The sequence below is a fragment of the Drosophila montana genome, unplaced genomic scaffold, assembly GCF_035044405.1.
Source record: "Drosophila montana isolate Dmon_TW-CO22-7 unplaced genomic scaffold, ASM3504440v1 contig_3733_1, whole genome shotgun sequence".
Classification (NCBI taxonomy): Eukaryota; Metazoa; Arthropoda; class Insecta; order Diptera; family Drosophilidae; genus Drosophila; species Drosophila montana.
In genome coordinates, this window is record NW_026998620.1 from 12617662 (window position 1) to 12644333 (window position 26672).

The 26672-nt window shown below is 40.5% G+C and overlaps 1 protein-coding gene across 3 annotated transcripts in view; it reads left to right on the forward strand.

The window, feature by feature from the left end:
* Tl (Toll) overlaps positions 1-26151 on the forward strand; it is a 53306-nt gene extending 27155 nt beyond the window's left edge. For 2 of the 3 annotated variants that reach the window (XM_064693241.1, XM_064693243.1), the window contains exons 2-4: positions 7070-7174; positions 21355-22598; positions 23193-26151. In XM_064693241.1, coding sequence (XP_064549311.1) covers positions 21382-22598; positions 23193-25290 — 3315 coding nt within the window. In that variant the 5' untranslated portion in view covers positions 7070-7174; positions 21355-21381 and the 3' untranslated portion in view covers positions 25291-26151. Of the gene's footprint in view, positions 1-7069; positions 7175-21352; positions 22599-23192 lie in introns of those variants that run through there. The other variant, XM_064693242.1, reaches the window with a different exon arrangement.
* The last annotated feature ends 521 nt before the right edge of the window (positions 26152-26672 follow it).

The following is a 26672-nucleotide window of genomic DNA, read 5'->3' on the forward strand; positions in this document are numbered from 1 at the left end:
CATTTCTACCGGAATACGTCATATATTATTATAATCATTTATTTTTTTGGGAAACAGCTATAGAAGGCGATATCTCCGCTCAGTCAATATGGTCTTATTAGACAGACTGTCTCCGTCTGTTTCTATACAAGCTTGACTCAAAGCCTTAATTAGACCTTGCATATGTTTTTATTACGTGCCATATGGACATGTGTCGTACCTTAGCCGATTCTAAACACTTTAGAATGAAGGTTTCAAAAGAACTATCGATAGAGACTTGAGTTGTTGTTGTAATAAATTATTTTTTGTTTCTTCAACAAGCTCAAAGTTCAGGAGCCGTAATTTACATTCTATGCAATATCTTTCAAGCATCGGATATTTTATATAGCTTCTTTAGGGAAATCAATTGATATTGAATAAGCATTTTATCACATTGGAACACAAGGTAATAGTTCGATCTTGCTATTAAATTGATATCCATATAACTGCTTCTGAATAGATCTGTCTAAAAATAAATGTTTCACAATTGCATCAATCCTTTCTTCTGGAAAATATGTTACTTAAGAGTATTATTTTTGCTAAGTAAAATATATTATATAGTCGATAGCTCTGAACGTATTCTCGACACCAATTGCTAAATGGAAATTCATATTCGAAATTCCATTCGCAACAGTTCAAAAGTATGCTTTAGTTTGCATAATGCAAAGCTGAAAGTTGCGCATTCCTCTCTCACAGATACACCCACACACACGCAAGCACGCACACTTTAACGGGACAATAAGAAATAAATGAGGAAAGGAGCAGCTCGCGAGTTTTCATTGCAAATTTCAGTTGTGCATTCAACTGATTTGCATATTTGTCATTGTTTGTTGTCATTGTTTTGGCCTACACCCACATCCTGCCCCACCCACTGCCACCCACCACCCGCCACCTGCCACCCACTCAATTTATGTGTTGCATTGTTTATGACAGCTTTATCGCAAGTTAATGACATGCGACTGTGATTTATGTGGCCGCTGCAAATATGCCAGACAGAATGTCGCCCTGCTGTCGGACAAGTGACAACAACGTCAGCCGCCGCCGCCGCCAGAGGGCGCTAATGAGCTTGGCTCTAGCCGAAACTACTTGAAAACTTTTCCATTTAAAGTTTATATTAATTTGAGTTTTTTTTTACAGTTTTCCCAGCTGCAACTGACAATAAATTGTTTGGGTTTTTTTCGGGGGGTGGGTAGGAGCAAAGAAAACAAATTTCGCAAGCATGACAGTTGACATTTATGCAGAATTGTTTGTCATGCCGTTGTCTGCAAACTTGCCCGGCCCCACCTCAAGGAGAACGACTGGATCCACCCAACGCATCCGTATTGAAGTCCTTGTTTGTTGTCCTGCCAGCATGCCAGCCTGACGGCCTGCTTGCCTGGCTACGCTGGCCGATGCTGGCGACGTAATTTTTATAATGAGAAATTGTCGGCACATAAAATGAAGTCCACACGATGACAGCTGACAATGCGCGAGAGTTGTCCTGGCCCCCTAGCCCCACACCCACTTTCCCCCATCCCCCAAACAGAACTGCGACGCAACAGCTACCCCACTCAGCCCCGCTTCCAACAATTGCTGTTAATTTAAAGCCCTTGCAAATTTCCGCGCCAGTTGCCCTGCGCCTTGTTATTGCTTTTTTTGTACATAATGAGTACGCGGCGTTCGCAAGTTTTACCATACCGGCACCCAAAACTTTTAAGTGGGTGTATAGAGTGGATATAGATCATATACGATGTTAATGAATTAAATTTAAAAAGCAACAGCGTTCTAAAGAAACAAAATGGATTAAAAAAACCAATATTTAATCACAAAAAAAATATTTAAATTTTCCTTTTCCCCTTAAATATCTATCCTATCGAAGTTAGATTTCGAAGAAGAGTATAGCTTAGGGTATATATGGAGGTTATTGATATTTATAGATTGATAATGATAATGATAATGAAACTAAGTTTAAAATATGAGATAGTAGACTATCAGAAAGAAGAATTTGTAACAACGTAAATATTAACTTTTTATCTTTTGGTCGGCTAACCATAGATCATCAGATTTTATGCTTATTTAACAGCAAATATCGTGAATACATTACTTAACCCTAAAGATAAAATTTTACGGAAAGAGTATTTTACTGTTGGCTAACTTTTGCTGCCACATTTACCCTCTTTTTGCATCCCATTGAATCGGTCAGGCCTGTATTTATGCGCAAACTTTCTTGATTACAAAGAGCAGCGCAAAATGCGGAGAAGGAGCGGAAAAGAGAGTAAACAAAAAAGTATATATATTTTTTGTGCCATTCTCGTATTTTGTGTCCAGCGTTTACTTCTTTCGGAAATAGGTTAAAAAAGAAGTACAATCTTTCAAGGTTCGATGCGCAGAATTTTACCTGAATTGTTTAAGTACATAAACAAAGGTCAAGTGAACAGTTTATGTACCTGTAGAAATGCCAGCTACTTGATATATAGGTGCATGCATTGTAAAAACGCGATTCTTGCTTTTGCGTGCTTATATCCAGGGCATTTTTGGCTTTTTTACATATTTTTTCTTGCTTTTTGAGGCCAGTCATATATTTCAATTAAAGTTGAACATGCAAAGCATAAGGGGAACAAACATAAACAACTGGCCGAAAAAGAATTTCGGCCTTAACTTAAGCAGAGCTGTCCCAAAAATTCAGCGCGAAATTCTTTATGTGCGAGCTGAGCTCAGCTCATGCGTGAGCTAATGAAAAATGATTTATATGCGAGCTGCAGAAATGCCTGTGCGATGGCAAAAACTTTGCCACTTCGAGAGGGCTCCATATGCGTGCGACTAACTTGCTGACTTTGCGGTGGCGGCCCAATGCCGCACAAAAGGTAATTAACACGCTCCACAACTGTGGCTAACAACAACAACAAGGGCAAAAGAATGCATAAAGCTGCTTTCCCGGTTCAATGCGCCCGCTGCGGTTGCCAAGTTGATTAGAAAAGAAATGCAAAACCGTTGCTGAGCAAAGAAGAAGAGGGAAACTAGTTTTCATAATGGGAAATCGAAGCCCCAATAGTAACAAGCGCAACAAGAACAACAACAACAACGACTACAGTAGAACACCCACTGCAATAGAAAGAAACGCTTAAAGTTGGTAGCCAAAGTGTGGCCCAAAGCCTTAACAAAGCCAATTGTGTTATGTACTTATTCTTTCATTAGCATTGTTAGCAATGCATAAGCCAAGAGGCAACCAAGCGCAAATAATGCACATGCAGCTAACACGCACACCATAAGATACATTTGCCCCCAAAACAGATGCACAGATACAGATACAGATACAGATACACATGTAGATACAGATACAGATGCAGCTATGGAAAAATACAGCACGTATGTAATTACAAGAATTTTTTTTGCAGTTTATAAATATTCAAGCAGAAGTAAATAGAAGTAGCGCATAAAAAGCTAGAGAAAGAAGCTAATATGGGTTGTGTGTGTGTTGTGTGAGTGTGTGTTTGTGCGGAGGGGCTGGTTGCATGCATCCGGCAGATGCGCTTAAACATGGTACCCCCCTCCTAGCATATACCCCCCCCTACTCGACGAAATATGGGGAAGCCGGCAATGCTAAAATGCCACACAAAAGGCGCACAAAAGCAGTCCACAAGCTGCATGAATGCCGACAGAAACCCAAATGCATAGAAGCAAATAAATTAGCAACTAAACTAAAAACAAAGCAAAGTGCCTGAAAGCGACGGTTGGGGCAGGAGCGAGGGGTGGCGGGGGCGGTGATGGTGCGCGCTTGTTTTGTGCATAAATAGGGAGACAAAAAAATACCTACGGCTGCAATGAAATTATGTACAAATACCGGGCGCGTGCGGGTATACAATACATTCATTCACACGCACACACTCATGCACAAAAATGGTTAAGAATTTGATGTGTGTGAGTGTGTGTAGTGTGTGTGTGTGTGTGTGTGTGTGTGGTGTGTAGGGTTGTCTGGGGAGCGTAGTGTAGGCAGTCTATACATCTGTTGACTGCGCCCAGCAACACATTTGCACATTTTATTATTAAACAAAAAATACATTCAAATAAAATATGCATAGATAGCACCGAAATAGATATACTCTTTAAATAAAGCTTATGTTTCCTTACACTCTTAGCGACTCGTGTTTGGTGTAAGGGCATCAGTTGTGCTTTAGAAATAATGTGTGCCGACTTTTATTAACATCCATTGAGGCATGCAGCTAAACGGCGCTCATTATGCGGCACCACTGTGCGTCGTATATTAAAATTAACATGAAGCTGCTTTTGTTTTTCTCCTCTGGATTCTCTTTTTTTTTTTTATTATTATTATTTTTTTGTTTCGCGCTAAAGAACCAAAATTGCCACACAAAGCACGCGGCTGTTGTTGTCGGTCTGCCACTTGAGTGATTTTCAATATGAAAATGCATGCGAAGGGAGCTGACAGAACAGACAGAGCGAAAGACATGCAGACAGCCAGACGATTGGGGGGGCGAAATGGGCGGTATTGCTGCATGCTTCGGTGAATTTGAGCTGCAACTGCAACATGCTGTGGCAACAAAGGCAGCTGTAGCAATGGACTGCGGCTTACAGGCCAAACGAGTGTACACACATACGCACACATATACGTATCTATACATATATATGTACGTGATATATAATAACGTGTCTTATTGTCAGTCTGTCCGAACGTGAACTGTTATATATGTGCCAGGCTTAATTAATTGCTATAAATAAGCCTTTGAATACTGGCATTTGTACTATGGCCAGCAGGCTTATGCAAAATGCATTTTTTTCATTATAACTATCTAATTTTGAACAAACATGCAACACGATGTGGCAAATACTTAAATGCTAACATGAATGCAACAACATTGTTTGCAAATGCGTCTGGGTTAAAGTAACTTATCAACCCTAGGCAAGAATTTTCGAAGAGCTGAAGCCAACGACATCTCAAAGAGATGGTCTATGGATAAAGGAGCTAGTACGTTATATTTATGTGCTACAAGATGGGATAAGATATAAGGTTAATATAAATGATATGTGCGTAGTAATAAATCTTAATATACTACGTATTTAATATCTACTTCGTGCTAGTTATTAGTATCTGGCTCCCTTGAATATATATTCTGTATATAATGTATATATATTGTGTATAAAATATATATTCAATAATTTAAATCAAAACACATTTTTATTTCTAATTCTTTGCGTTTAAATCTTCCATAATTCTTACATTTATTTAAATAATAGAAAATAAAAAGAAAACGTATTTTGTAACTTAATTTTTTTTATTTGATTTTTATAAATGTTTATTGTATTGGATCAAATATAGCATTCATTTTTATTACAACACAGTTGGCTTAGGTGATGTTTCGCCAAGCCTGGTTGGGTCCTCAGGCTTTATCGAGGCTAACGGGCTCAAAAGCGGCTTTTTGGAATAAGGCTGCATCGTCACGTAGGTAGTGGAGAGACTCTGGGGCGTCTCCTCTGTCGTGGTTCTCGTGGTCCTTGAAAGATCTTCTCTTGAGCCTCCTGACAACACACCTCCTACCGAGGTCTCTTGCTACCCGGTTGGTATGTCGTTGGGGCTTAGAAGCCAGTTGGCCTTGGCCATCTTAAAGCGGCACTGCTTGAGAAAGCCGTCGATGTGCGCCCGAAAGCTTCATTTTAAAATCGAAAATAATTTCTAATACCTAATTTGTATGAGAGAAATAAAGTACAAATAAGTCCTAATTGCAATTATGCGTATATAAGGCAAAATACACTGTCCATGTAACTAAACAATCAATTATTTATTCATTTCTATTTTTCCCCTTTCCCTTCTATATGCGCACAGTTGAAAAGAAAATAAAACTAATTACAATTCGTAAACAATTCGGAGTTGCAAAATTTGCATCTCACCTCCAATTAGACGTTTTTCTTGCACAAAAACAGTTGCATTACTTAATAAAGAAAATAACATCAGCAGGAGACGAAAGCATGCAATATAAGCTGACCATTCCAATTTATATGTACATAACAAAATAAACAAAAACTTTGCTGATTTCATATTTATGACTAGCCCTAAAAATATATATTCAAATTGATGCAGCAGCCGAAATTGGATTTGCAAACAAGACTCAACCGAAAAATGTACTAAGCTTGACCCCTTTTTACATCTGAAGCTAGATGATAAATTTATTATTTATTCGAGAGATTTCTTGCATTGATTTAGATGTTTGGTATTTATTATTTCACAAATTTTTTCTTGGGAATAGAATTTAGGAATATAAATTCAGATTGAGCTGGCAAAACTTGAAAACCAACACAAATTCAATTGAAAAACTTATTAAAAATAAAGTGAATAGAATAGAATATAAGTGCAGCTGCAGAAGTTATAAACCAAGGTAGCGGTGAAATATTGTTCTTTGCAAAGCTTAAATTTTGCACTCAATATATCATATATGTGTATGTGTTCCACATGTAGATTTCCTTTTTATTGCTGTTTTTGCCATGCTTCATGCCAAGAGGCAACCTCAACTCATTACTACTCAGCTTTTTTATCCCTACTTGGGTCATGTTGCAGCCTTCTGTTGCACACGCACTTGACTTGCAAATGCTTTTTGCAGATGCACCACCCTGCAAAGCTAAGTAGCAGTGAGCTTAATTAAATTAAACGCACTCACACACACACAGACTCCTATGAATAGACATTAGGTATTCGTTAAATTTTAAGTGGCTTACACGAGCGTGTCATGTACACACACTTGAGCAGGGGGCAAGGACGACGCCTTATTTGCCACTTTTGCATATGTATGACATAATTAGTGCTATAATAAAACCAACACACACACCCACTCTCACACACACACACACACACAGCCACTCCTAGCTCAGAAGTGGCAACGCTAAAAAATCGCTGTGAACAACATTTTTCGCTCATTTGAAATGGTAATAAGAAGTCGTTCATCTACATATTCTCTAGAGATTCTCATTTATTTTACATAGATACTCTTTGGGCAACATTTTACTGCGACTCCAAGTTATTTATGCATATTTTTCATGCTGTTTTTTTTTTGCTTTCTCTTTGCAGTAAATTACTTAAATATACATTAAAAATGTACAACAAACTTCTGTAGACGCCAAACAAAACGAAAAAAAGGGTAATTTTCCACTGCAAAAGCAAAAGCAAAAAAAGGTAAGTCAAAATAAATATAAATATTATAATTAATTAATGCCAAGGTAGAAACACAAATGATTATGTTTTATTTACATACCATGCTCGTGTTTCTTTACTTTATTATTTATTAAACCTAAATAAATAAACACGCGAAATTGCAATAGAAAATAAACTGTGGTTATACAACAAATGTATGCATGCGCTGTTCCTGTACAAATAAAAATTTTAAATTCTGCTAAATAAAAATTATATGATAAACAGAAAGTGTACAAAACTAAGCCATAGGGCCAGAAATTAAAAAATAATCCCTGATAAACGAATGGGGGTTTTTATGAGAGAAAAGCTAAAGTGAATTTGATCATCCTTAACTGTTCCAAAGCAACTGCATGCCAGACTTTAATTCAGCAAGGATTGGATATGCGAAGTGTGAATATCAGCTGTAAATTATGCAATGAATACCCCAGAGAGCTCATAACTTTTATCACTCACTGTCACGCGCGCACACACACTAAAAAACACACGTATATCTGTTTATACAGACACATGTATATATTTTTGTCATATGCGTGGCATACAAAACAAAAACTACTCTGACCAACCATTTTGTAAGTGTTTGTATGTGTGAGTGTTGCAAACAAAAATTATTCTTTCCCTTTGCTGCAACAGTGAGATAAACTTGCCCAACAATTTATATTCTTTGGCATGGTCCACACACACAGTTCCGCACAAAATCAAATACACGCATACCGCCTGCGGCATGCAACACTTTTTTGCGCCTCAGTGTGCGTTTGTGCCACAACAGCAACTCGCAACTGGCATTTCTGCAAAAAAAAAAAAAAAAACAACAACAAAAAGACAACAAAAAAGTACACTCAAGTGCTAGACAAATTATGCGTCAAGTGCGATCCTGCGGCTCAAAGAGCTGAAGAATTTAATTAAATTTGAACAAGGCCAGCAGCAAAAAGAGTGCATCAGCTTGCAGCGAACGAATAATAGATACCCTGTTCTGTATTTAAAAATAATATGCATAAGTTGTCAACTAGTATATAATTAATGTAAATTTCAGTTCCCTTTACGTTTGTGAATGTAATGACTGCTTTTTATAATTTATTTATATAATTCCATAACAAAAATTGACAAGTAAAGCTCCTTTAATCACGATTATATGAAATCGTGTAATACAAAATAATTAATGCCAGTCGCTTTGATTTTAGAAATCGCCAAGTTTCTTAATACATATGTATATACGTTTATATATTTGGGAAGTCAACATGTTATTTCTGTAATACACTACACTCTTACCCGCTTTTTGTTGGTGCAGGGTATCAAAAGTCAACAAACTGCAACGAACTGAATGTTACATTTTAGAGCTTTTCGGACAACTGGCCACTATTTGTTTGTGTAAGTGTGTGTGTATGTGGCTTTTGTTCTGTGAAAGATGCCCACTTAATTGAATTCCATCAGCTAGATGGCACTGGCAAAAAAAAAAAGAGAAAACCGGGTTGGGGTTTTGCTGTCCGGACAATTGCATTTGCCATTCACTTTGGCATAGAATTAATCAACGTGAACTCAACTCAACTCCACTTGCCATAGTTTATTTGATTTAATACACATTTATGGCATAAATAATTACAATTATTTATTTATGCACAATAAAATGTGAATTTAAATGCCGTTCGGTACATTAAAATCAACTGACACATATATGAATTTTGCCATGCCACATTAACCAGATAATCTGAATGTACAATAAATACCATAATTTAATTGCTGATTGTGGGTGGTGCCACGCCCATGCATCCGAAATTATGCAAAAATTACAAACAAGCGACTGCAATTAAAATTAAAAATTAACAAAATATTTGCCATTAAATATGCGAAGACACACAGCGACACACACACACACACACACACACAGAATTAACGCACATGCACTGGGACAGCAGATTCAACAACTCATTAAATTTACATTTGCATATGAAATAGTTTCAACACGCAACAGCGAGCCACACAACCACCCACACACACTCAAAAACACACCTCCCGCCCCTCCTCTATCTGTAACCCGCCCAACAGCGGGTTGAGCAACTAATTAATGCAACTGTTGGTGGCAACAGGAGCAAAAGCCTGATCCTGCAACTGAAATGTTTAGCACATGTAAATGATGTGAGTGTGCGTGTGTGTTTAAGGCATTTTATTATACTATTTTCAAAACTATATGCGTATTTACCAGAATGTCTATGACATATAAAATATAAATTTTTTGTTGGCTGTCAAATGTGTCGCTAGCAGCAGGCAGCAGGCAGCGGAGCGTGCAACTGCCGCTTGGCTTCCAACATTTTGTGGCAACCAATTAGGCCAAATTTTGTGCTGGCTTATACTGTATGCGCATGCATGTAAGTACGTAAGTATGTTTGTGTGCCATTATGGCGTTATTGCAATTTTTTGGTACAATTATTAAAATGTAATTAAAAGGCCATCGCCTGCTCGATGTGAATGTGCGTGCGGCTGAGGAAGTGGCGGGTAACTGTATTATATAATTAAGCAGCAGCATTTCAGCATGCTGGTATTTAATTTCGGCATGCAGTTTATGCAACAAACTGTTAAATGTGCTCTTAAATATGCAAAATGTATAAATGTATTGTATACTTTGTTATTGGTTTTTGCTTTAACACTCGTGCACGCGATAATTATTGTTTCGATTTGTAGTTTACACATTTTCTCAATAGTTTTTCCTTTTACCCAGCGATCGTTAATACATTTTCATTCATTGCATGGAAAATTGCTGTAGTCGTACGTGTGTCAAGCGTTGCGCGTAAAGTGCATTTTACGAAATTTTCGCGATTTTATGGCAACATTACAGCATTTCATTTGAACCCAAAGGCCATATAACACTTCCCCAGCCCGAACAACAGCGAATGCCTGCCCGGCATTCTGCGCCAAGGTTATAACTTCTTTTATTTTTTTTTTTATTTACTTTCTTTTATTTGTACTTTGATTTAATGGCTATAAAAAATAAGACGGAAAAGCGTGGCAAAAGCGTGCTTCAAAAATAAAATACGAAATCTCAAACGCACGCTGTGAATTTCAATACGCACCACAGTGCGTATACACAATGTCACTGCCAGCGCAATTTTAAATTTTATTATTTTTTTTCTTGTGGTCTGTTGTTATTTTCTCTTTCAACTTAAACTGGCTGCGAAGTTGACCGCTTAAATTATTTGCAATTGAAACGTGGCTCCAAAAAGTATGCAACCATTTTTGATTTATGCCCAACGCCCTGCAGTATGCATGTGTGAGTGTCAGTGCGTGTGTGTCACCAATTTACGCGGTCCAATACAGTATAAATACATAAATTGAAATGAAGTGCCAGCCACTTTTGTGCACATTTCAGAGATTTTAATCTTTATTTATCGCCTCTGCGTCCATGCGGCGATATGTTAAGCAGCAGCCCCATTAATGATAAATGTTTATGTCTATATAAATGCGTAACGAGCATTCACACTCACACACACACACACACACACACACACATACTCACATTCATAGCATAATGCACTTACCAACATACGTATAGCCTGGCCATATTTATGCATTTTTAATGCACAAGATATAAACATTTATAAATTGATCCAAAAAAACGCTTTTCACAGATTCAAATGCATTTTTGAGCTTTCATTAAAGTGAAAGACTTTGAAAAAAATTAAAATAAAAATGCTTTTACTTGTAGTTTTTTTTTATATTTTGGTTTGCTTTTAATCTCCATTGATTTTGGCATTTTCCGCGCCTGACACGACGCCAATCGACAAGCGTTTCGCTGTGTTTGTTGTTGTTAGTACAATATAAATAACCGGAAGCTTCTGCTATTTACGTGTACTTGTGTGTATGTATATGTGTGTGTGTACGAGTGTGTGATATATGTGTGTGTGTGTGTCAGACCGACGCTTACACATCCGCCGCAGGGCACAATCAGCGCAAATATGCACATATAATCCAAGGCAGCACATAAATATTCCATAATATGGGCATTTAAAATATTACAGAACAAGAAATGAGAAATGCGTGACTACGAGCTACCCTAGAATAAGTCGTAAGAGTTCTTCAGCAGACATATCAAAAAATCTAATAAATTAAATAAGCGAACAGTTTTTGAGTTCAATAAAAAAGAATATTATAAAAATATAAAACAACTTACTTAAATAATATAATACAGATTAAATCGAACTTACGATCACACTCAAATAAATAACAAATCTTAAAGTTCCCAACGAATTTTTTAATTTTATTAAAATCAAGTTCGATTTGAACTTCCCTTAAAAATCAAGTCTTCCTTCCACTATTAAAGGGTATTGCAATGCACGCGAAGTGCATTTTTCCACTAATTATTTATTAACATTTCAGTAAAAACAGGCTTAATAGAATCCAAGCCGAAACAAGGCAATAATATTGCAATTGACTATTGGCCTTTGCCCAAAAACCCTAGTGGCTCTTAAAAGCTGAGAAAAACTGTTGCCAGACTTAGTTACTCGGCAACTTATTTTGCCCGATAGCTGCACTTAGCCAACTTGTTATTGGCCAGCAAATCGTGTGCATTTGTAAATAACAAGCGCAACAAAATGCGCGCAATTAGCGCTATAAATGGGGCCCCGAGACTTTCAAGGAAGATGCGCTGCAGTTAAGCCAAACCCATTTAAGGTCCCAATGCTGGGCACAGAACGCCAAACTTTAAACGTGACTCACATTTCAAAATATATAAGAACTACGGGTACTTATGCTTATGTACATCCATACATACATACATACATACATCTATCTGCTTACTTATGTTTGTATGTGTAGCATGGAACAATAAGCCTGGAGCTGTGGACCCGCGAATTAAACAGCATGCAACTCGTGCAATAAAACAAAGCGCAAATTATGAGGGCCGGACAATGGACAATAGCAGACAAAGGAGACAAACGGAACGAGTGGGAATGTTGCACACAGTGTGTATGCGACTAGCAGATGCCCTGTATTTACTTAAACATCTTTGAAGTTTTATTATGGGTATATCTAGTTATCAAAAATAATATGAAAATAAATAAGTTAAATAAATAAGTATTCAGAAAATTCCTAACCTATTAAAAGGGTAGATCTGCCAAAACTTCAAAAATAGTACCAAACTTTTCTGCAGAGCCGAAGATGTTTTTTCCAGCCTGTTACAAAAGCGCTCATAGTAAATCCTGTCCTTTTCAAACAGATTCCATAGTCACAGGGTATACAAAAAAAAAAAGCGAAATAAACAGAACTCAAGAAAGCATAAAAGCGCGCAAAGAACGCGCTGTGGCAGCTGAGTGCGCATTGCGCAGTGCCCAGTGCCCAGTGCTGTGGCCACGACAAAATTAAGTAGTTGTAGAACCAGTCCCTGAAGATTGAAGACAGCGCTACACCCAAAGGCGGCGTTCGCCAAGTCTCCGTCATCCGCAACGTTGTCATCGTCTTGGCTGCTGCTGCTGGCATTCGTAATTGAAGAGTACGCGCAGTGCGTTGCGCTGTGGTGCGGTGTCCCCCGGCAATCAGGCCAAGTTGGTCCCGGCCACACTTCTTGGCAGGTTGGCATTATGCTGTATTATTTACAATAAGCGCTGAAGAGCCACTGCCTTCGGCGTGGCTACACTTGCATAATAAACTGTTCTAGGCAATGGGCGACATTTTCATTTGGACATTGAATACTGGACAGACCCATCCACTCTGCAGGTCTATTATTTTATTTCTATTTCTATTTTTCTGCCAGCTTCAAGTTGTTTGTTTATGTGAATTACTCTTCGTGCGTGTGCATGTGTGTGCGTGTGTGTGGCAGTTTCACATAAATTTACGAGCGCTAAGCGGCTTAAGAGCAGCGAGAGGATTGATAAGAGGAAACGTTCCTTAACTGGGAGTGGCTGGAGTAAATGGCAAGTGACTGACGACCAGCTGACGCTTAAGGAAATGCCTAGCTGGACAAGATGAGTTGCAGACCAGCTTAAATTGGAGTTGAGCCGAAGCTATGAAGATTAAGGAGCAGCAGCCATAAAATGGATTAGTATTGAACTATTGAAAGATTCATCGACAATTATTACAAACTTAAATTAGGATCCCGCTTACAGACGGATATTATGAAATTCAGCAGCTCGCCAGTAAATCATTGAGCTTTATGTTGGCTTAATTGTATAATAGTTGAACTTGAGCTTTAAGTGAGCTTTATTTTATTTATGTAACTCTTAACTTACAACGGTAGCTTCTTAATAGACTTTGAGCTTTTGTTAAATTTTGAGCTTTAATGTATTTTTACTGTACTCGGGTTCCAACTTTATCGTTTATTTTCTGTCGCACTTTGAGCTTTCTGGCTCAGTCTAGATTTAAACGGCACGTTTTCATTTTAAAGGTATTGAGCTTTAAATGGGCTTTCTTGTACTCACGCAATCAATAAGCTTAAGCGCACGTCGATTAAAGCTCCTGAAAAGTTTTGAACTGTATCTTAAAATTACTCTAATCAAAAGATGCTGAAAGCGTATGCTACCAAACTTGGACAAAACAAAAACTTTTGTGTCTAAAAGTTGCGCTCCTCTTGAGTGCCGAGTGGTTTGTCGGTACCTTGAAAGTGGAAATCAATTTTCGTTAAATGTTTGCGCTGCCGCTAAAACTAAACAAGGCAAAAGACAGCCGGCGGGCAACCTAAGTAGTGCGTGGACAGGAAGTGCTCAGGATGAGGCGTGAGGGACGGCGGAAGAGCAGGAAGCGTGGTTGGGACGCTGCTAGACAAGTCGACCGCAAAGTATCCATTTGAGTGACTTTGCTTAGAGCTGAACTGAGTAAATAACAAGCCAGTCGCATGGCCCGCGCCCTGGTCAGACCTAACCGCGTTGGGTAAAGCAACAACAACAGCTGGTATAATAATAATAAAAACGTCAACAGGCTGAACAACAATGGAGGCCCATTAAAGTCAAATGCGTCACGCACACGGGACAAAAGTGAGTGGAGCCTGCGCCAAGGGCTTCTTGCATGGGGGCAGCTGTTGCCTCATGGGTTACGTTCAAAGTTAAGGCTCAACAAGTTCCTTCATTTATCTTGAGCACGAGCGCATTATGCAAAAACTTGGCAGAAACTTATAGACGACAACATGATTAACAGACAAATGACATTACAAAGCCTTTCACTTGGCGACTGCTCCCGCTCGCTGTCTCCCGCTCTCTCCCTCTCCCTCCCTCTCTCTCTCACTCTGTGTTGAATGCCTTTTTTCTTTTCTTTTCTTTTTAGTCAGAGACAATGCGCTGCCTTTCAGGCGGCAGCCCTTCGTTGTCGAGCATACGCAAATCGGGTCTTAACCCCATTTTTTTTGCATCTGCTTAGCCTTAGCAGCATGCAACTTGAACTCTTGCTGCTATCTTTCGCTTTCAGCGCAAGTTTTCGTTCAATCTCTATCTCTCTCGCTCAGCTGGTTCAAGTAATGAGCGTCTGAATATCTCATGGCTTTGTCGCTGGCTCTTTGAAGTTGGGCTCTGGTTTTGCACAGCTCATTAGATGCCTGGTAAACACGGTGGTGCAGCAGATCTCATTAACAGCTAGCGCAGCTATATAATATTATAATGAAAACTACTTAAAGTACGAGCACAGCAAAACTGACCAACTGCCTGATACCCTAATGGGATATAAATATACAAATAATAATAACTATATATACATAGATATATATCCATTTATATCTATGTTTATACTCTCGAAAACTCTACAGTTCTTGGCCTGATTTAAAGATAATTAAGTAAATATACCTGTACAAATGTAGGAAGAAAGAGTATACAATGAATGCAGAACTTTTGTATTCTTGGCTCGTACTTCATTGTATCCCATGATGCAGGCTATATCATGCACAACACAAGGCTGTGCTCGTAAGAAAAATGATTGCAAAATTTTAATATGAGCATTCCATGAGGGGCAGAGAACTCCCACTGCATGCAGCGCTCCGCTCTGCGACGCTGTTCCGCACGAACACATTGCCCAACCGCAGCAGACTTGAGTACAAATTGCATTTCGGCTCGGAGACGTTATAGCGTAAGCAGCCTGTAGTTATTTTTAGTCTTGTTTTGTCTGGTGGACTCCGATTACAGCCACAAGAGCAGCACCAGCAGCAGCAGCAGCAAAAGAAGCTACCAACAAGCAACTATAATTGGGTTCGATTTTCGAATTTATTCGAGTGTAAATCCAACAAAAATCAGCTTTAAGAAAATATGTTTAGAAGTAAAAGTGTAAATAGCTAAGACAGTAACATTTACGTGAATCTATATGTCTTGCATTCATATATGTAAAGCCGATTAAATATCTTGTTTCGCGCAGACTTCATGTAATTAGCAGCCGCACGGCTTGTTGCTAAGTTTAGTGGGGATATTGTTGTTGTGGTTGGCTCAGTTAGCCAAAGGCACAATTGTTCTAATTAATTGTTAATTTGCTTTGATGCCTTGTGCTAAATGGCGCATTAAAGGGATTAGCATGGCGTTCATTAAAGTTGTGGTTACACTTGGATAACAAACAAACAGCAGCATGTAAAGGCATAATGCTCACATATATCACTTACTACGATATTCAAAATGTTTGCACAATTCATAAAATCAAAAAATTCCCTGTGGCACATATTTTCAGAATTTTTGAAAATGTCCTTTACTTTCCTTCCAATTGCCATGTCAATATTTGGGCTTAAGCCTTTATTTCCTATAAGTTGTTAATATGATATATTTCTTATAAAAGTGTTTTCCCAATAAGACTTAAAACTGTATCCCAATTCCACAGTGCAGCTTTTCGTTTTCTTTCGTAAGCTTTGGGCATAAGCTGCAACATTTAAAAACTGAAAACATGTTTGTCAGTTGTTTGTTTATAAAATGTTTATAGATCATGCTTGCAACGCCCTTTTCAATATAAGCTGTAACATGTGTGTCTTGCCCTCGCTCGAGTATTTGCCAATATCGAGAGAGTTGCATCGACGCGTTCAACCCAAACCCAATAAGCAACACAGCTATTTGCTCAGCGCTTCAGTCATAGCAATACGAATATTCTCTCGTACAAGTTCTTATGTTTTTGAACCACCCCGACAATCCCAGCCCCAACCCATTCTGGGCAGCTACGCTCTATGTAAACACGTCCCAGCATCCAGTTTGGCACTTCTGTGTACACAGAATTGTTGGCCATGTGTTTGCCGGAGTAACGTTGTAAACCACGTTGGGCGCCATAAACATTGGCTCACAACTTGCTAAAGTTTCCAAGTATTGAAATCTTTTGGCTAGGCACACACACACACAGCGACATACACAGAAACACATCCACATGAATGAAACGTTGACTGTGCCAACTATAAGATACAAATCCACAACCGGGCAAAGAGCAGTTGGCCAGCAACTGGAAACTTACTGCTGATGTGGGCCATGGATTGTATATGCGGGTGTACGTGTGTGTGCACATATGCACATGCGGCTGTCTGTGTGTGTGTGTAAGAAGTTGTAAAAGTATTTTATTGTTTTTTGCTGTTCGAAATTTTTTAATAAGAAATTATTAAACAACTTGTAGTTTATTTGCTGCTGTTATTGTTTCTCTCTGCCCCGCAGCAGTGTGAGTGTGTATGGGAGTGTGTGCGTGTGGGGGCGTGGCATCGTTGCTTCAACAAGCCGAACAGTTGCTGCGCTGCGCTCGCCAACAATTGTGGTAATTAGTCAACTTGATTGATGAATGCGTTTGCTACAGGCGCCTCACAATTGCTGTAGCATACTTTTGTGGGGCGGGCAGAGTGTTGGGGGGCGGGATCGGGCGCACAACATGACAAGAAATTGGGAAATTGGAAAATTCTGTGAAGCGCGCGGGCGCACAGAAATGGAAATGTCAACGTCATTAAAAGACGAAGGCATTAAAACACTTTGCCTTAATCCAACTGTCAGGCATTCAGAAATTTAAGCATTAAATCGCATGCCTGAAATTGTTTTTCCCATACCCTGTAGTCATTAAAAATGCGTGAAAAGTAAAGGGTATAATAAGATAATGAGATATGGTATAAATCCAGCTGAAAGGATGTTATAGACGAAACAGAAAGACATTTGATATAAGAGTTCAGCTATTGAAATCCAACAAAAAGTCTTGATTACAATTATAAATATTTTTCAAATATTTGCATATTACGTGTCTTAGTAGGGTATCTACTAGTCGAGCACAGTCCACACAAACACTCGCACTTATTGTTCTTGTTGCTGTTTTTGCTCGCAGTAATAAAGCGCACCGCAGGCATGCGAAAGCCAATTTTCCAAAGCGCGCTGCGGGCGGTGCGACTATTTAATAGCAGCCACACACACATACACGCACGCACACACTCACACACACGCATATAAGCATATATATATGTATGTTTGCATACATTGAAGCACTTTGTAGAGCGTCGGCAATAAAAATCCAAGTCTGTAGGCAACCTGGCGTCACCTGGCACGACACCATGCCCCGCCCCGCTCCGCCTCGATGTGCCCCAACTCAACCCAACTCAACTCAGACTTCCTTCGGCTCCTCCGGCGCCCCCTGCCCAGTCTCATCATGCGCTGCGGTTGTAATTTAGTGTGCCTAATGAATTTAGTACCGTTACATACCGGAAAAGAGCACGTGAGTGCAAAAATGCGCACTCTAGCTGGAATCTCCACACGTGTGCGAGTGTGTGTGCGTAGGCGTATGTATGTATACGTGTTTGTGTATAAATGTGTAAGAAATCTGCGCGTTGGCAAAACTTCGTTAACCTTTATTAACGACTCGAACTGTGAATAGGGTAACGGGCGAGCGAGCGGGTTGGCAGGGTTAGCGTCTAATTAAAACAGACAAATGCGAGCAAAAAGAGGAAGAAAACCACCTACCAGGCCATATGACTTTATAATATAGTGTGTGTGCCTGCGTGTGTGTGTGTGTGTGTGTCGTGTGTGACGTTTAAAATTAACAATTATTTTTAATTGCCAGCCAGGATCAAATGAGGTGCCGATGGGGCAGGCTACCGTTGCAGGCTGAAAATGAGGCCAACTTAATTGGCAGCCTGAAAGTGGGCCTTCAATTCCTATACACACACACACACACACAAATTGCTTAGCTCAGGCCTCATTAAATATTATCCACGTTGTTATTGTTACTTTGCCCGTTCTTGAGCTAGTTCAACTTACTGCCAATTGGCTGAACATTTTCGAAAAACTTGTCAACAAGAATTCGCTTAGATTAGATTGCAGGAAAACACGCGCTGAGCCATATCAATTGAAAGCAGCAGCAGCAGCAGCAGCAGCATCATCAGCAGGAGCAGGAGCAGAAGCAATCGCAGCCAGGAGCAGCTCCTGTTGGCCATTGTTGGTTATTTACACGGGCAGCGTAGCATAAAAGTTAAAAGTAATTTCCTTAAGTGAATATAAATGTTTAAAATCTAGGCAAGAATAACAACAGCAGCAATTGCCCGCTCGGCCTGGCCAGCGTTGCCTGTTTAGATAAGCCGGGCCAAATTTAAAAGCCAAAACAGTGCCTTGTGGCCATAAGGCTTGGGTTGCCAACGACGAACGGACGGTGCACTAGCTGTTATTTCGACTCGGTTAACTTGGCCGCCAGCGGGCGAAAAGTGCTTAAAGTTTTATGCGAAATTGAAGTTGGCTTCACAAATATTCAGCAGAAGCAGCAGCAGCAGCAGCCGCTTACCCAGCACCTTGCACAAATACAAACACATATCTATACACATCCATCTATATATTCGCTTAGCCGGGGCTATGCTAAAATCAGGTGTTGAGATTTAAACGGATTGCGGCACACGACGCTTGGGCATTGCAATCGGCTGTGCAACGTATCGTATACTCAATGCAACCAGTGCGTGTTAACGCTGCCGCCTAATGGCTTAGCTTCATTGGGGAGGGAACTTCAAATCAGTAAATAGTTTCTGGGAACTACCTCATCCGATTAGCACTTAAGCCAGCTCGGTCAGCAATGGGATTTAAGCCAGTAAAGTGTTGGTTAAAAGCTAAGTGCAATCAATTTTGTGAACAAAAATTAATAAATAAGTCGGCTGGCAATATTAGTAAAAAGCTTTATAATCCACAGACAGCTTTAGCTGGAATTCAATGTGTTGAGTATTCATAATAAAGCGAACCCAAGATATAATAAAGCACGTATAAGCTGAAAGCTTCAAAATGACGAGCTCAGTATAAATGAATAGCTTTTAAATAAAATTAGTTGGGTATTAACAATAAAACTCATTTATAATCTGTTAATCGTATAAATTAAAATACATTTCAACTAATAGCTATGAGAATATGAACTAATACGAATATGCTTTTCAAGCACCTGAAGCTTACGCTGGTTTTTAATTTCTTGAGTAAAGCTCTTATATACTAAAGAAATTTAAAACCTTCGTTTAAGCTTTCATTTTATAAGCATTAAAATCAAATGAACATTTCAAAAAGCTGATTAAACTTACCCCATTCATTGGTGGAATAATCTCCTGTACCTTAAACATCACAAGTATTTAAAATATTTCACGAAAAATCAAAAGGTGGCCAAGCGTAGAAAATGCACTTGCAAAAGGAAATTCAATATCTGTAATTATAATTATTTACTTTGCCCGAGGCGCCAGTGAAAATTTCATCATTGTTGTAGGCTAATTAAAAGCAAATGGCAAGTAAATTGTTCGCCTGCGGGCGGCGAACTCACAGCAAAAAGTCACCAAATTGGAAATCAAATTACAGCGCGTATAATTTAATTGGCTTATCAAAATTTCATTCAAAAGCAGCTGTCGTAGGCAACAAAATTATGGCGTCAGACCCGAAAGCTTCGGCTGAAAGGCCCGAAATGCAGCTAACTGGAAGCCAACTGGGCAAAAACAAATGGCCAAGTGAAGACAGCGAGAGGACAACAAGAAGGCCAGATGAAAAGTTTTAATTGAATTCCTTTTCAAAAATCTTCCTAATGGGCACAATTTAATTGTGCCGCAGCAGGACGAAAGTCCTTTGGCCGCCTCAAAGTCGTTTAAAGCTTTAAGCAACACTCGAGTGCATGACAAATTCATTAAATGCACAAAGCCCGTAAAGTGCACGTCGCCCACACGGTAGCCAAAAAAAAATGAAAAACCTGAACATTTTACAACATTTTATACACTCCCTGACCGTAATTACACCACAGAGTTGCCAAAGAGAGCTCGTGGCGCCCGGTCTGGGGATGCGGATGGCTGCGGATGAAACCCGCTTTCCAAAAGGTTTTCAGGTGTGACTGCTGCAGGTGCGTGGAGGGGGAGGCTGTGCCAGACACATAATGCAACATTACAGGGGCAAACCAGGAAGGGAAGGATGCATAGCGCCGACTCCTTACAGGCCCTCTCACATGACCAGCTCATTTGTACTCTCCTTTGTGGAGTGAATGAGTTGTTTTCGTCCTTTTCTCCAGCCAGCTGCTGCAGCTGCTGCTGCTGCTGCTGCTGCTGGACTTGTCGTTCACAACTGCCGCGACAGTCATTCCATCCATCAAATGCCACAATTAAATTGAAATTCTGCTTTCGTCACACGCGGCCTATGTGTGGAACTTCTTTGCTTAATGCCTTGATAAAGGGCGTTACTTGAATTAAAAACTGTGAGAACTTTTAATAAAGTTTATTTTTACATTAGTTTTTCGAAAAGAAACATCATTTAAAGTGGTCAATAATTAAGTTTATCTGAAATAATGCTTTATAATTGGCGTGTCAAGGAAAACCTTCTACTTTTTAAGGAAGAAAACTTTTTGTGGCAAAGGAAGAGCCGCCATATGTGAATGTATTTATGGCTTGAGAAGGACAATACATATAAGAACTGCCGTTCTGGATCAATAAGGTTTATTACCAGAAAATTAAAACCCTGAAATATTAAGGCATACATGTCGAAGAATTAGCTGAGCATATTTCGTAATTTATCTTTATTGCTAACTGAGCACTTTAGCAACAAACTACTTTGACGGAATATCTAAGCTGTGGATGTGTTGGAGCCAGCTTTTCTTTACGTTCCTCAAGTTGCTTGCTATAAGAAAGCAGACATAAATAAAAGCTGTTGCAATATTTATAAAAAGAATAAAACTGTTCTAATTGAGGTACCATATTATCATATAATTTTCCATAGTTAGTCTTCATATTAATATGATGTTTTTTAATAAGAAAAATACTTTTTTTGTTCTGCTTACAGTCTGTGAAGGACAACAAGTGCGACAGGATGCGAGCCGTAAGCGCAGCAGCGCCCACGTTGCTGCTGGTTGTGTTTCTCCAGGCGCTCAACTGGCAGCTGGGCGTGGCCGTCTTTGGCCGCGACGATTGCCGGGATCTGACCATCTCGTCGTGCGAGTGCGCACCATCTCTGTCCGAGTATGAGCTCAACTGTCCCGGCAGCAGCTACAATCCCAAGTTCAAGATAACCATACGACCCGGCTCGACGGTCCAGATCGAATGCAATCTGACGGATGCCTCGGAATATAAGCAGATGCCGCAGCTGAACATTGGCAGCATCGATATGGTGCAGATCAGGCGTTGCCCGCTGCCGTATCACACGCCGATAGCGGGCATTATGGATCATCTGGGCATCAAAGACACCAAGGTGCTCATCTTTGAAGGCAACGATCTGGGCATGAATGTCACCCGCAAGCACCTGGAGCGGCTGCAGAATCTGCAGCGGCTGCGCTTTGCCGCCCGCCGCTTGCCCTACATCCCGGATGATTTGCTGCGCGACATGCATCACCTGAACTGGCTGGATATGCGTGCCGCCAATCTGGGTGAGCTGCCTGCCCGGCTGTTGGCCAACATGGAGAACTTGCAGTTCCTCGAGCTAGGCAGCAACAATCTGCGCCAGCTGCCACGCGGCCTCTTCCACAATCTGCACAAGCTGCTGCACCTGAACCTGTGGAGCAATCAGCTGCACAATCTCAGCAAGCACGACTTCGAGGGCGCCACCTCCGTAAGGGATGTCGATCTGCATAATAATGGCATTGTTCAGCTGCGGCCCGATGTCTTTGCCTTGCTGACCAATGTCACCGAGATCAATCTGAATGGCAACAGCTTCCGCTCGCTGCCCGAGGGTCTCTTCGAGCACAACCAGAAGCTGCAGCAGGTGAAGCTGCAAAACAATCGCGTGCCGCTGCCCACGCTGCCCGCCCGCCTCTTTGCCAATCTGCCCGAACTGCGCACCCTGTACCTGCGCTGTGAACTGGAATCCATCTCTGCGGATCTCATTGAGAACTCGACGGCACTCACCGACATCTCGCTAATGGATAATCTGCTAAGCACTCTGCCTGTCAAGCTGCTGGAGCATCAGGTGAATCTGGTGAATTTGGATTTGCACAAGAATCGTTTGAGCCATTTGCCCGACGGCATCTTTAATTATTTGTCCAAATTGGAGAACTTAAATCTAGCTGAAAATCAGCTCTCCGAAATTTCCAGGTAAGCTAAAAGCACACTAAACAATTTCCAGCATACTACTTGCTTAAAATTGTACTTAGAAGTTGAACTAATCAGAGAGAGCTTTTGAGATTCACAATGCTTGCAGCTTTACTAACTCTAAAGCTTTCCTTATTTGAACAGAAAATCATTAAGTACATTTTATTGTAAAAGCTTTTTATTACTAAGCATAACACTAGAATATGTAAGAATTGCTTTAAGCTAAAAAAACGTAAAGCTCTAAATATTCTGAAAATTGTACGCACTTTTATTTGAAGTAAATAATACGAAACTACTTGTAATAAAAGTTGAGGGCTATTTGGCTCGTTAATTGTAGTAAAAAAGAAAGAGCTTTAAGCACAAACATCTTAAAGCTTTTTATCACAAAGAAAAATAACTGCATTGTATCGTATTTGCCATAAGAAAATTGAGATCAATTAAAGCTTAAAGCTTACACTTGCACACAGGCCTTCTCTCGCTGTAGTGTTAGTTCACGTAACGCTTTTAAAAGCTGATTAATAGCACTTTAAGCAAGTGTCATTGAGTTAAAGTATCTGGTAATAAGCCCTCTCTCCTTCCTCTCCATCTCTCTTGCAGCAAACTGTTCAGCAAACTGGTGAATCTGAAAACCCTCCGCATGAACGATAATCAGCTTGTGAACATTCGACCCCAGGCCTTTGCCAGCAATGTTTTATTGCGTCAACTGAATATGGCCAACAATCGCATCAATCTGCACGAGTATCTGACGGTGCATGGAGTGGATGTGGATCTTGGTTCGCCTTTCGCCCATCTGCGAAATCTGACGACGCTCAACTTGCGCAACAACTCCCTCATGGTCATCTTCAGCGACTGGAAGTATGCGATGCGCGAGCTGCAGGAGATCGACTTGAGCTACAACAATTTCACCTGGCTGGACTACTCCGACCTGGACTTTGTTTCCGCCTTCGATCTGACCATCAATATGACCCACAATCAAATACGCACCGTGCACTTCTACAAGCAGACCGAGTTCCAGCCCATTGACAAGGGTCTGCGACTGGTGCATGGCGTGAAATCGGTCAATGTGGATCTCAATGATAATCCCCTGGTCTGCGATTGCACCCTGCTGCGCTTCCTGCAGGTGGTGCGCGGCGAAATTCAGCCGGACTATGCCAAGAATTTGGTCACATATACGGATCGATTGAACTGCCAGGCGCCGAGTGCCTTGGAGAATCGTCCCATGCGCTCCGTGCATCCTCGGGAGCTGGTCTGCAACTTTGACCAGGCAGAGGACCCGAATGAGAGACGCTGCCCACGCGGCTGTGATTGCCTGGTGCGCACCTTCGACGCAACGCTAATTGTCAACTGCTCCAATGGCGACTTGACCAAGGTGCCAAAGCTGCCACGCCTCCCGCCGAATCTGTTGGAAGTGGAACTGTATGTAGAGAACAATACGCTGCTCAAGCTGCCGTCCAGCAATGCGCCCGGCTACGAGAATGTGACTAGCTTACATCTGGCGGGCAACAATCTCACCCAGCTGGAGGTAAACCAGCTGCCCAGCAACCTGAAGTACTTAGATGTGCGTCGCAATCAACTGCAGGTGCTCAACTCAACGCTGCTCGGCTACCTGAACAGCACCATGAACAGCATTAACCTGACGCTGCGTCTCTCCCAGAATCCTTGGGTGTGCAACTGCGAGGCCATGGAACTGTTGCTCTTCACTCAAAATAAATACAAGAGTATACCGGATCACACGGAGATGTTCTGCATGGATGCGGAGATGCCCACACGACTCATGGAACTGAATATCAATGATATATGCCCGCGACCCCTGTTCGTTGCGCTGATTGTGGTCATCTCGCTGACCGGCTTCCTGTTGGGCATCAGCGCTGCCCTCTACTACAAATACCAGCAGGAGATCAAGATCTGGCTGTATGCGCACAATCTGTGCATGTGGTTCGTCACCGAGGCGGAGCTGGACAAGGACAAAAAGTTCGATGCATTCATTTCGTATTCGCACAAGGATCAGAGCTTCGTGGAAAAGCACCTGGTGCCGCAACTGGAGCATGGCCCCAAAAAGTTTACGCTCTGCGTGCACGTGCGCGACTGGCTGGTGGGCGGCTTCATACCCGAGAATATTGTACGCTCCGTCGCGGACTCGCGGCGCACCATCATTGTCCTGAGCCCGAACTTCATCAAGTCCGACTGGGCGCGCATGGAGTTCCGTGCGGCGCACAGGGCGGCACTGAATGAGGGACGCTCGCGCGTGATTGTGATTATCTACTCGGACATTGGGGACATTGAGCAGCTGGACGATGAGATGAAGTCATACCTCAGAATGAACACCTATCTGAAGTGGGGTGATCCGTGGTTCTGGGACAAGCTGCGATATGCACTGCCGCATCGTGCACCCATTGGCAATTCCGGCAACGGAGCGCTGATCAAGTCGGCGCTGAAGGGCTCCACAGATGACAAACTGGAACTGATCAAGCCGTCGCCGGTGACGCCGCCGCTGACCACGCCGCCTGGCGATACCACCAAGAATCCCCTGGTGGCACAGCTCAATGGCGGCACCCCGCACACAGCCATCATGATTGCCAATGGCAAGAATGGCCTCACCAATCTGTATGCGCCGAATGGCAAGGCACACCATGGCAATGGCCACATCAATGGCGCCTTCATCATCAACACAAACGCCAAGCAGAGCGACGTATAGAACTGGCACAAAGTGGAGCCCGACGATGAGGAGCTCCTCTTTCACTAAGGCATTCAATCCTTACGCTATGACCAATTCCGAATCCAGCTGAATGTATAAATGAAAAACTAAACCAAGTCTTAACAAAGTCTAGACAACATTTTTGTGGCCAATTCAAATTGCACTCAAATTTATTTCTTTAGATCTATGTGTGTGTGTATGTGTGTATGCGTGTGACTGTCTGCGTGTGTGTGCATCTCTGTATCTGTGTTTTGGTCTAGTTCAATTCTGTAGAATAATTTTACAAGAAACGCATCTGCTGCTTGTAGTTCCAATGCACGAAATTGGTGAAAATTTTCAATTTTCAATATTTCATGTGGCCTTTGTTGACATAAAAAAGAGAAAGAAAATGGAAAATCTCAAAAAAGCAAAAAAAAAAAAGATATTAAATTTACAAATTGAAAAAATGAACAACTTGAGCTAGTTGAGAGTTAAGAGAGCTTATCATTCTGTTTAGTGTTATGTATATGTAAGTTAAGCATAGTAGAGCCTAATTATTTTGTACATTATATAATTATGATATTGTATATTCTATGTTTAAGTTCAACGCACGCAAAAGCTAGAGAAAGCTCACAATCGAAATAATTTGATTTTATTTTGAGGATTATCACATTTCATTTGTTTGCACGAATCTCAAGTTTTACTTAACTTTTGAACAAACTGAGCTTTATTTTTTGTACAATCTATATTATTTGTTATAAGCTATTGATTAATGCACATGCAATATACATACATATGACGTATCCAAAAAGTAGCATATAAACTATGCCGTGTACTGAATGTAATTAAAACAAAATGAAATAAATAAACCATAAGAATCTATATGCATAGTTATATCATCCCACTTTGTATGTCTCGATGCGTACTTAGCTAAGTGAGTTTATTTAAAGCACCCAACAAGAAATTACCACTGTACATAAAAGAAATGGAAAAGTTTTTATATTTCCACAAAACTCTCACTCAAACTATATATGTATGTGCAAAGGCATCTCTATCATGACGCTATTAGCTGAGTACTCGTAAATGTCCTTCATACACGGCATAACACATATTTACTACATACATCACTTTATCAACCTTACCCAATCATATGCATTTTTCTTCATTTTCACATTTCAGTAATATAGTAAGAATACATAATACGCATAAATGGTATGTTATATAAATTGTAATTAGCATTAAAGAAAATAACGTATAAGTAGATATGTCATGTCTCTGAAATGTATTGCCTAAGGTACCTACAAATTTATTGCAGACACACTCATTTACTTATACAAAATGAATACATACATATTATGTACATCATTGAATGTATTTGTGTACACGAGTATGTCAAGTATACA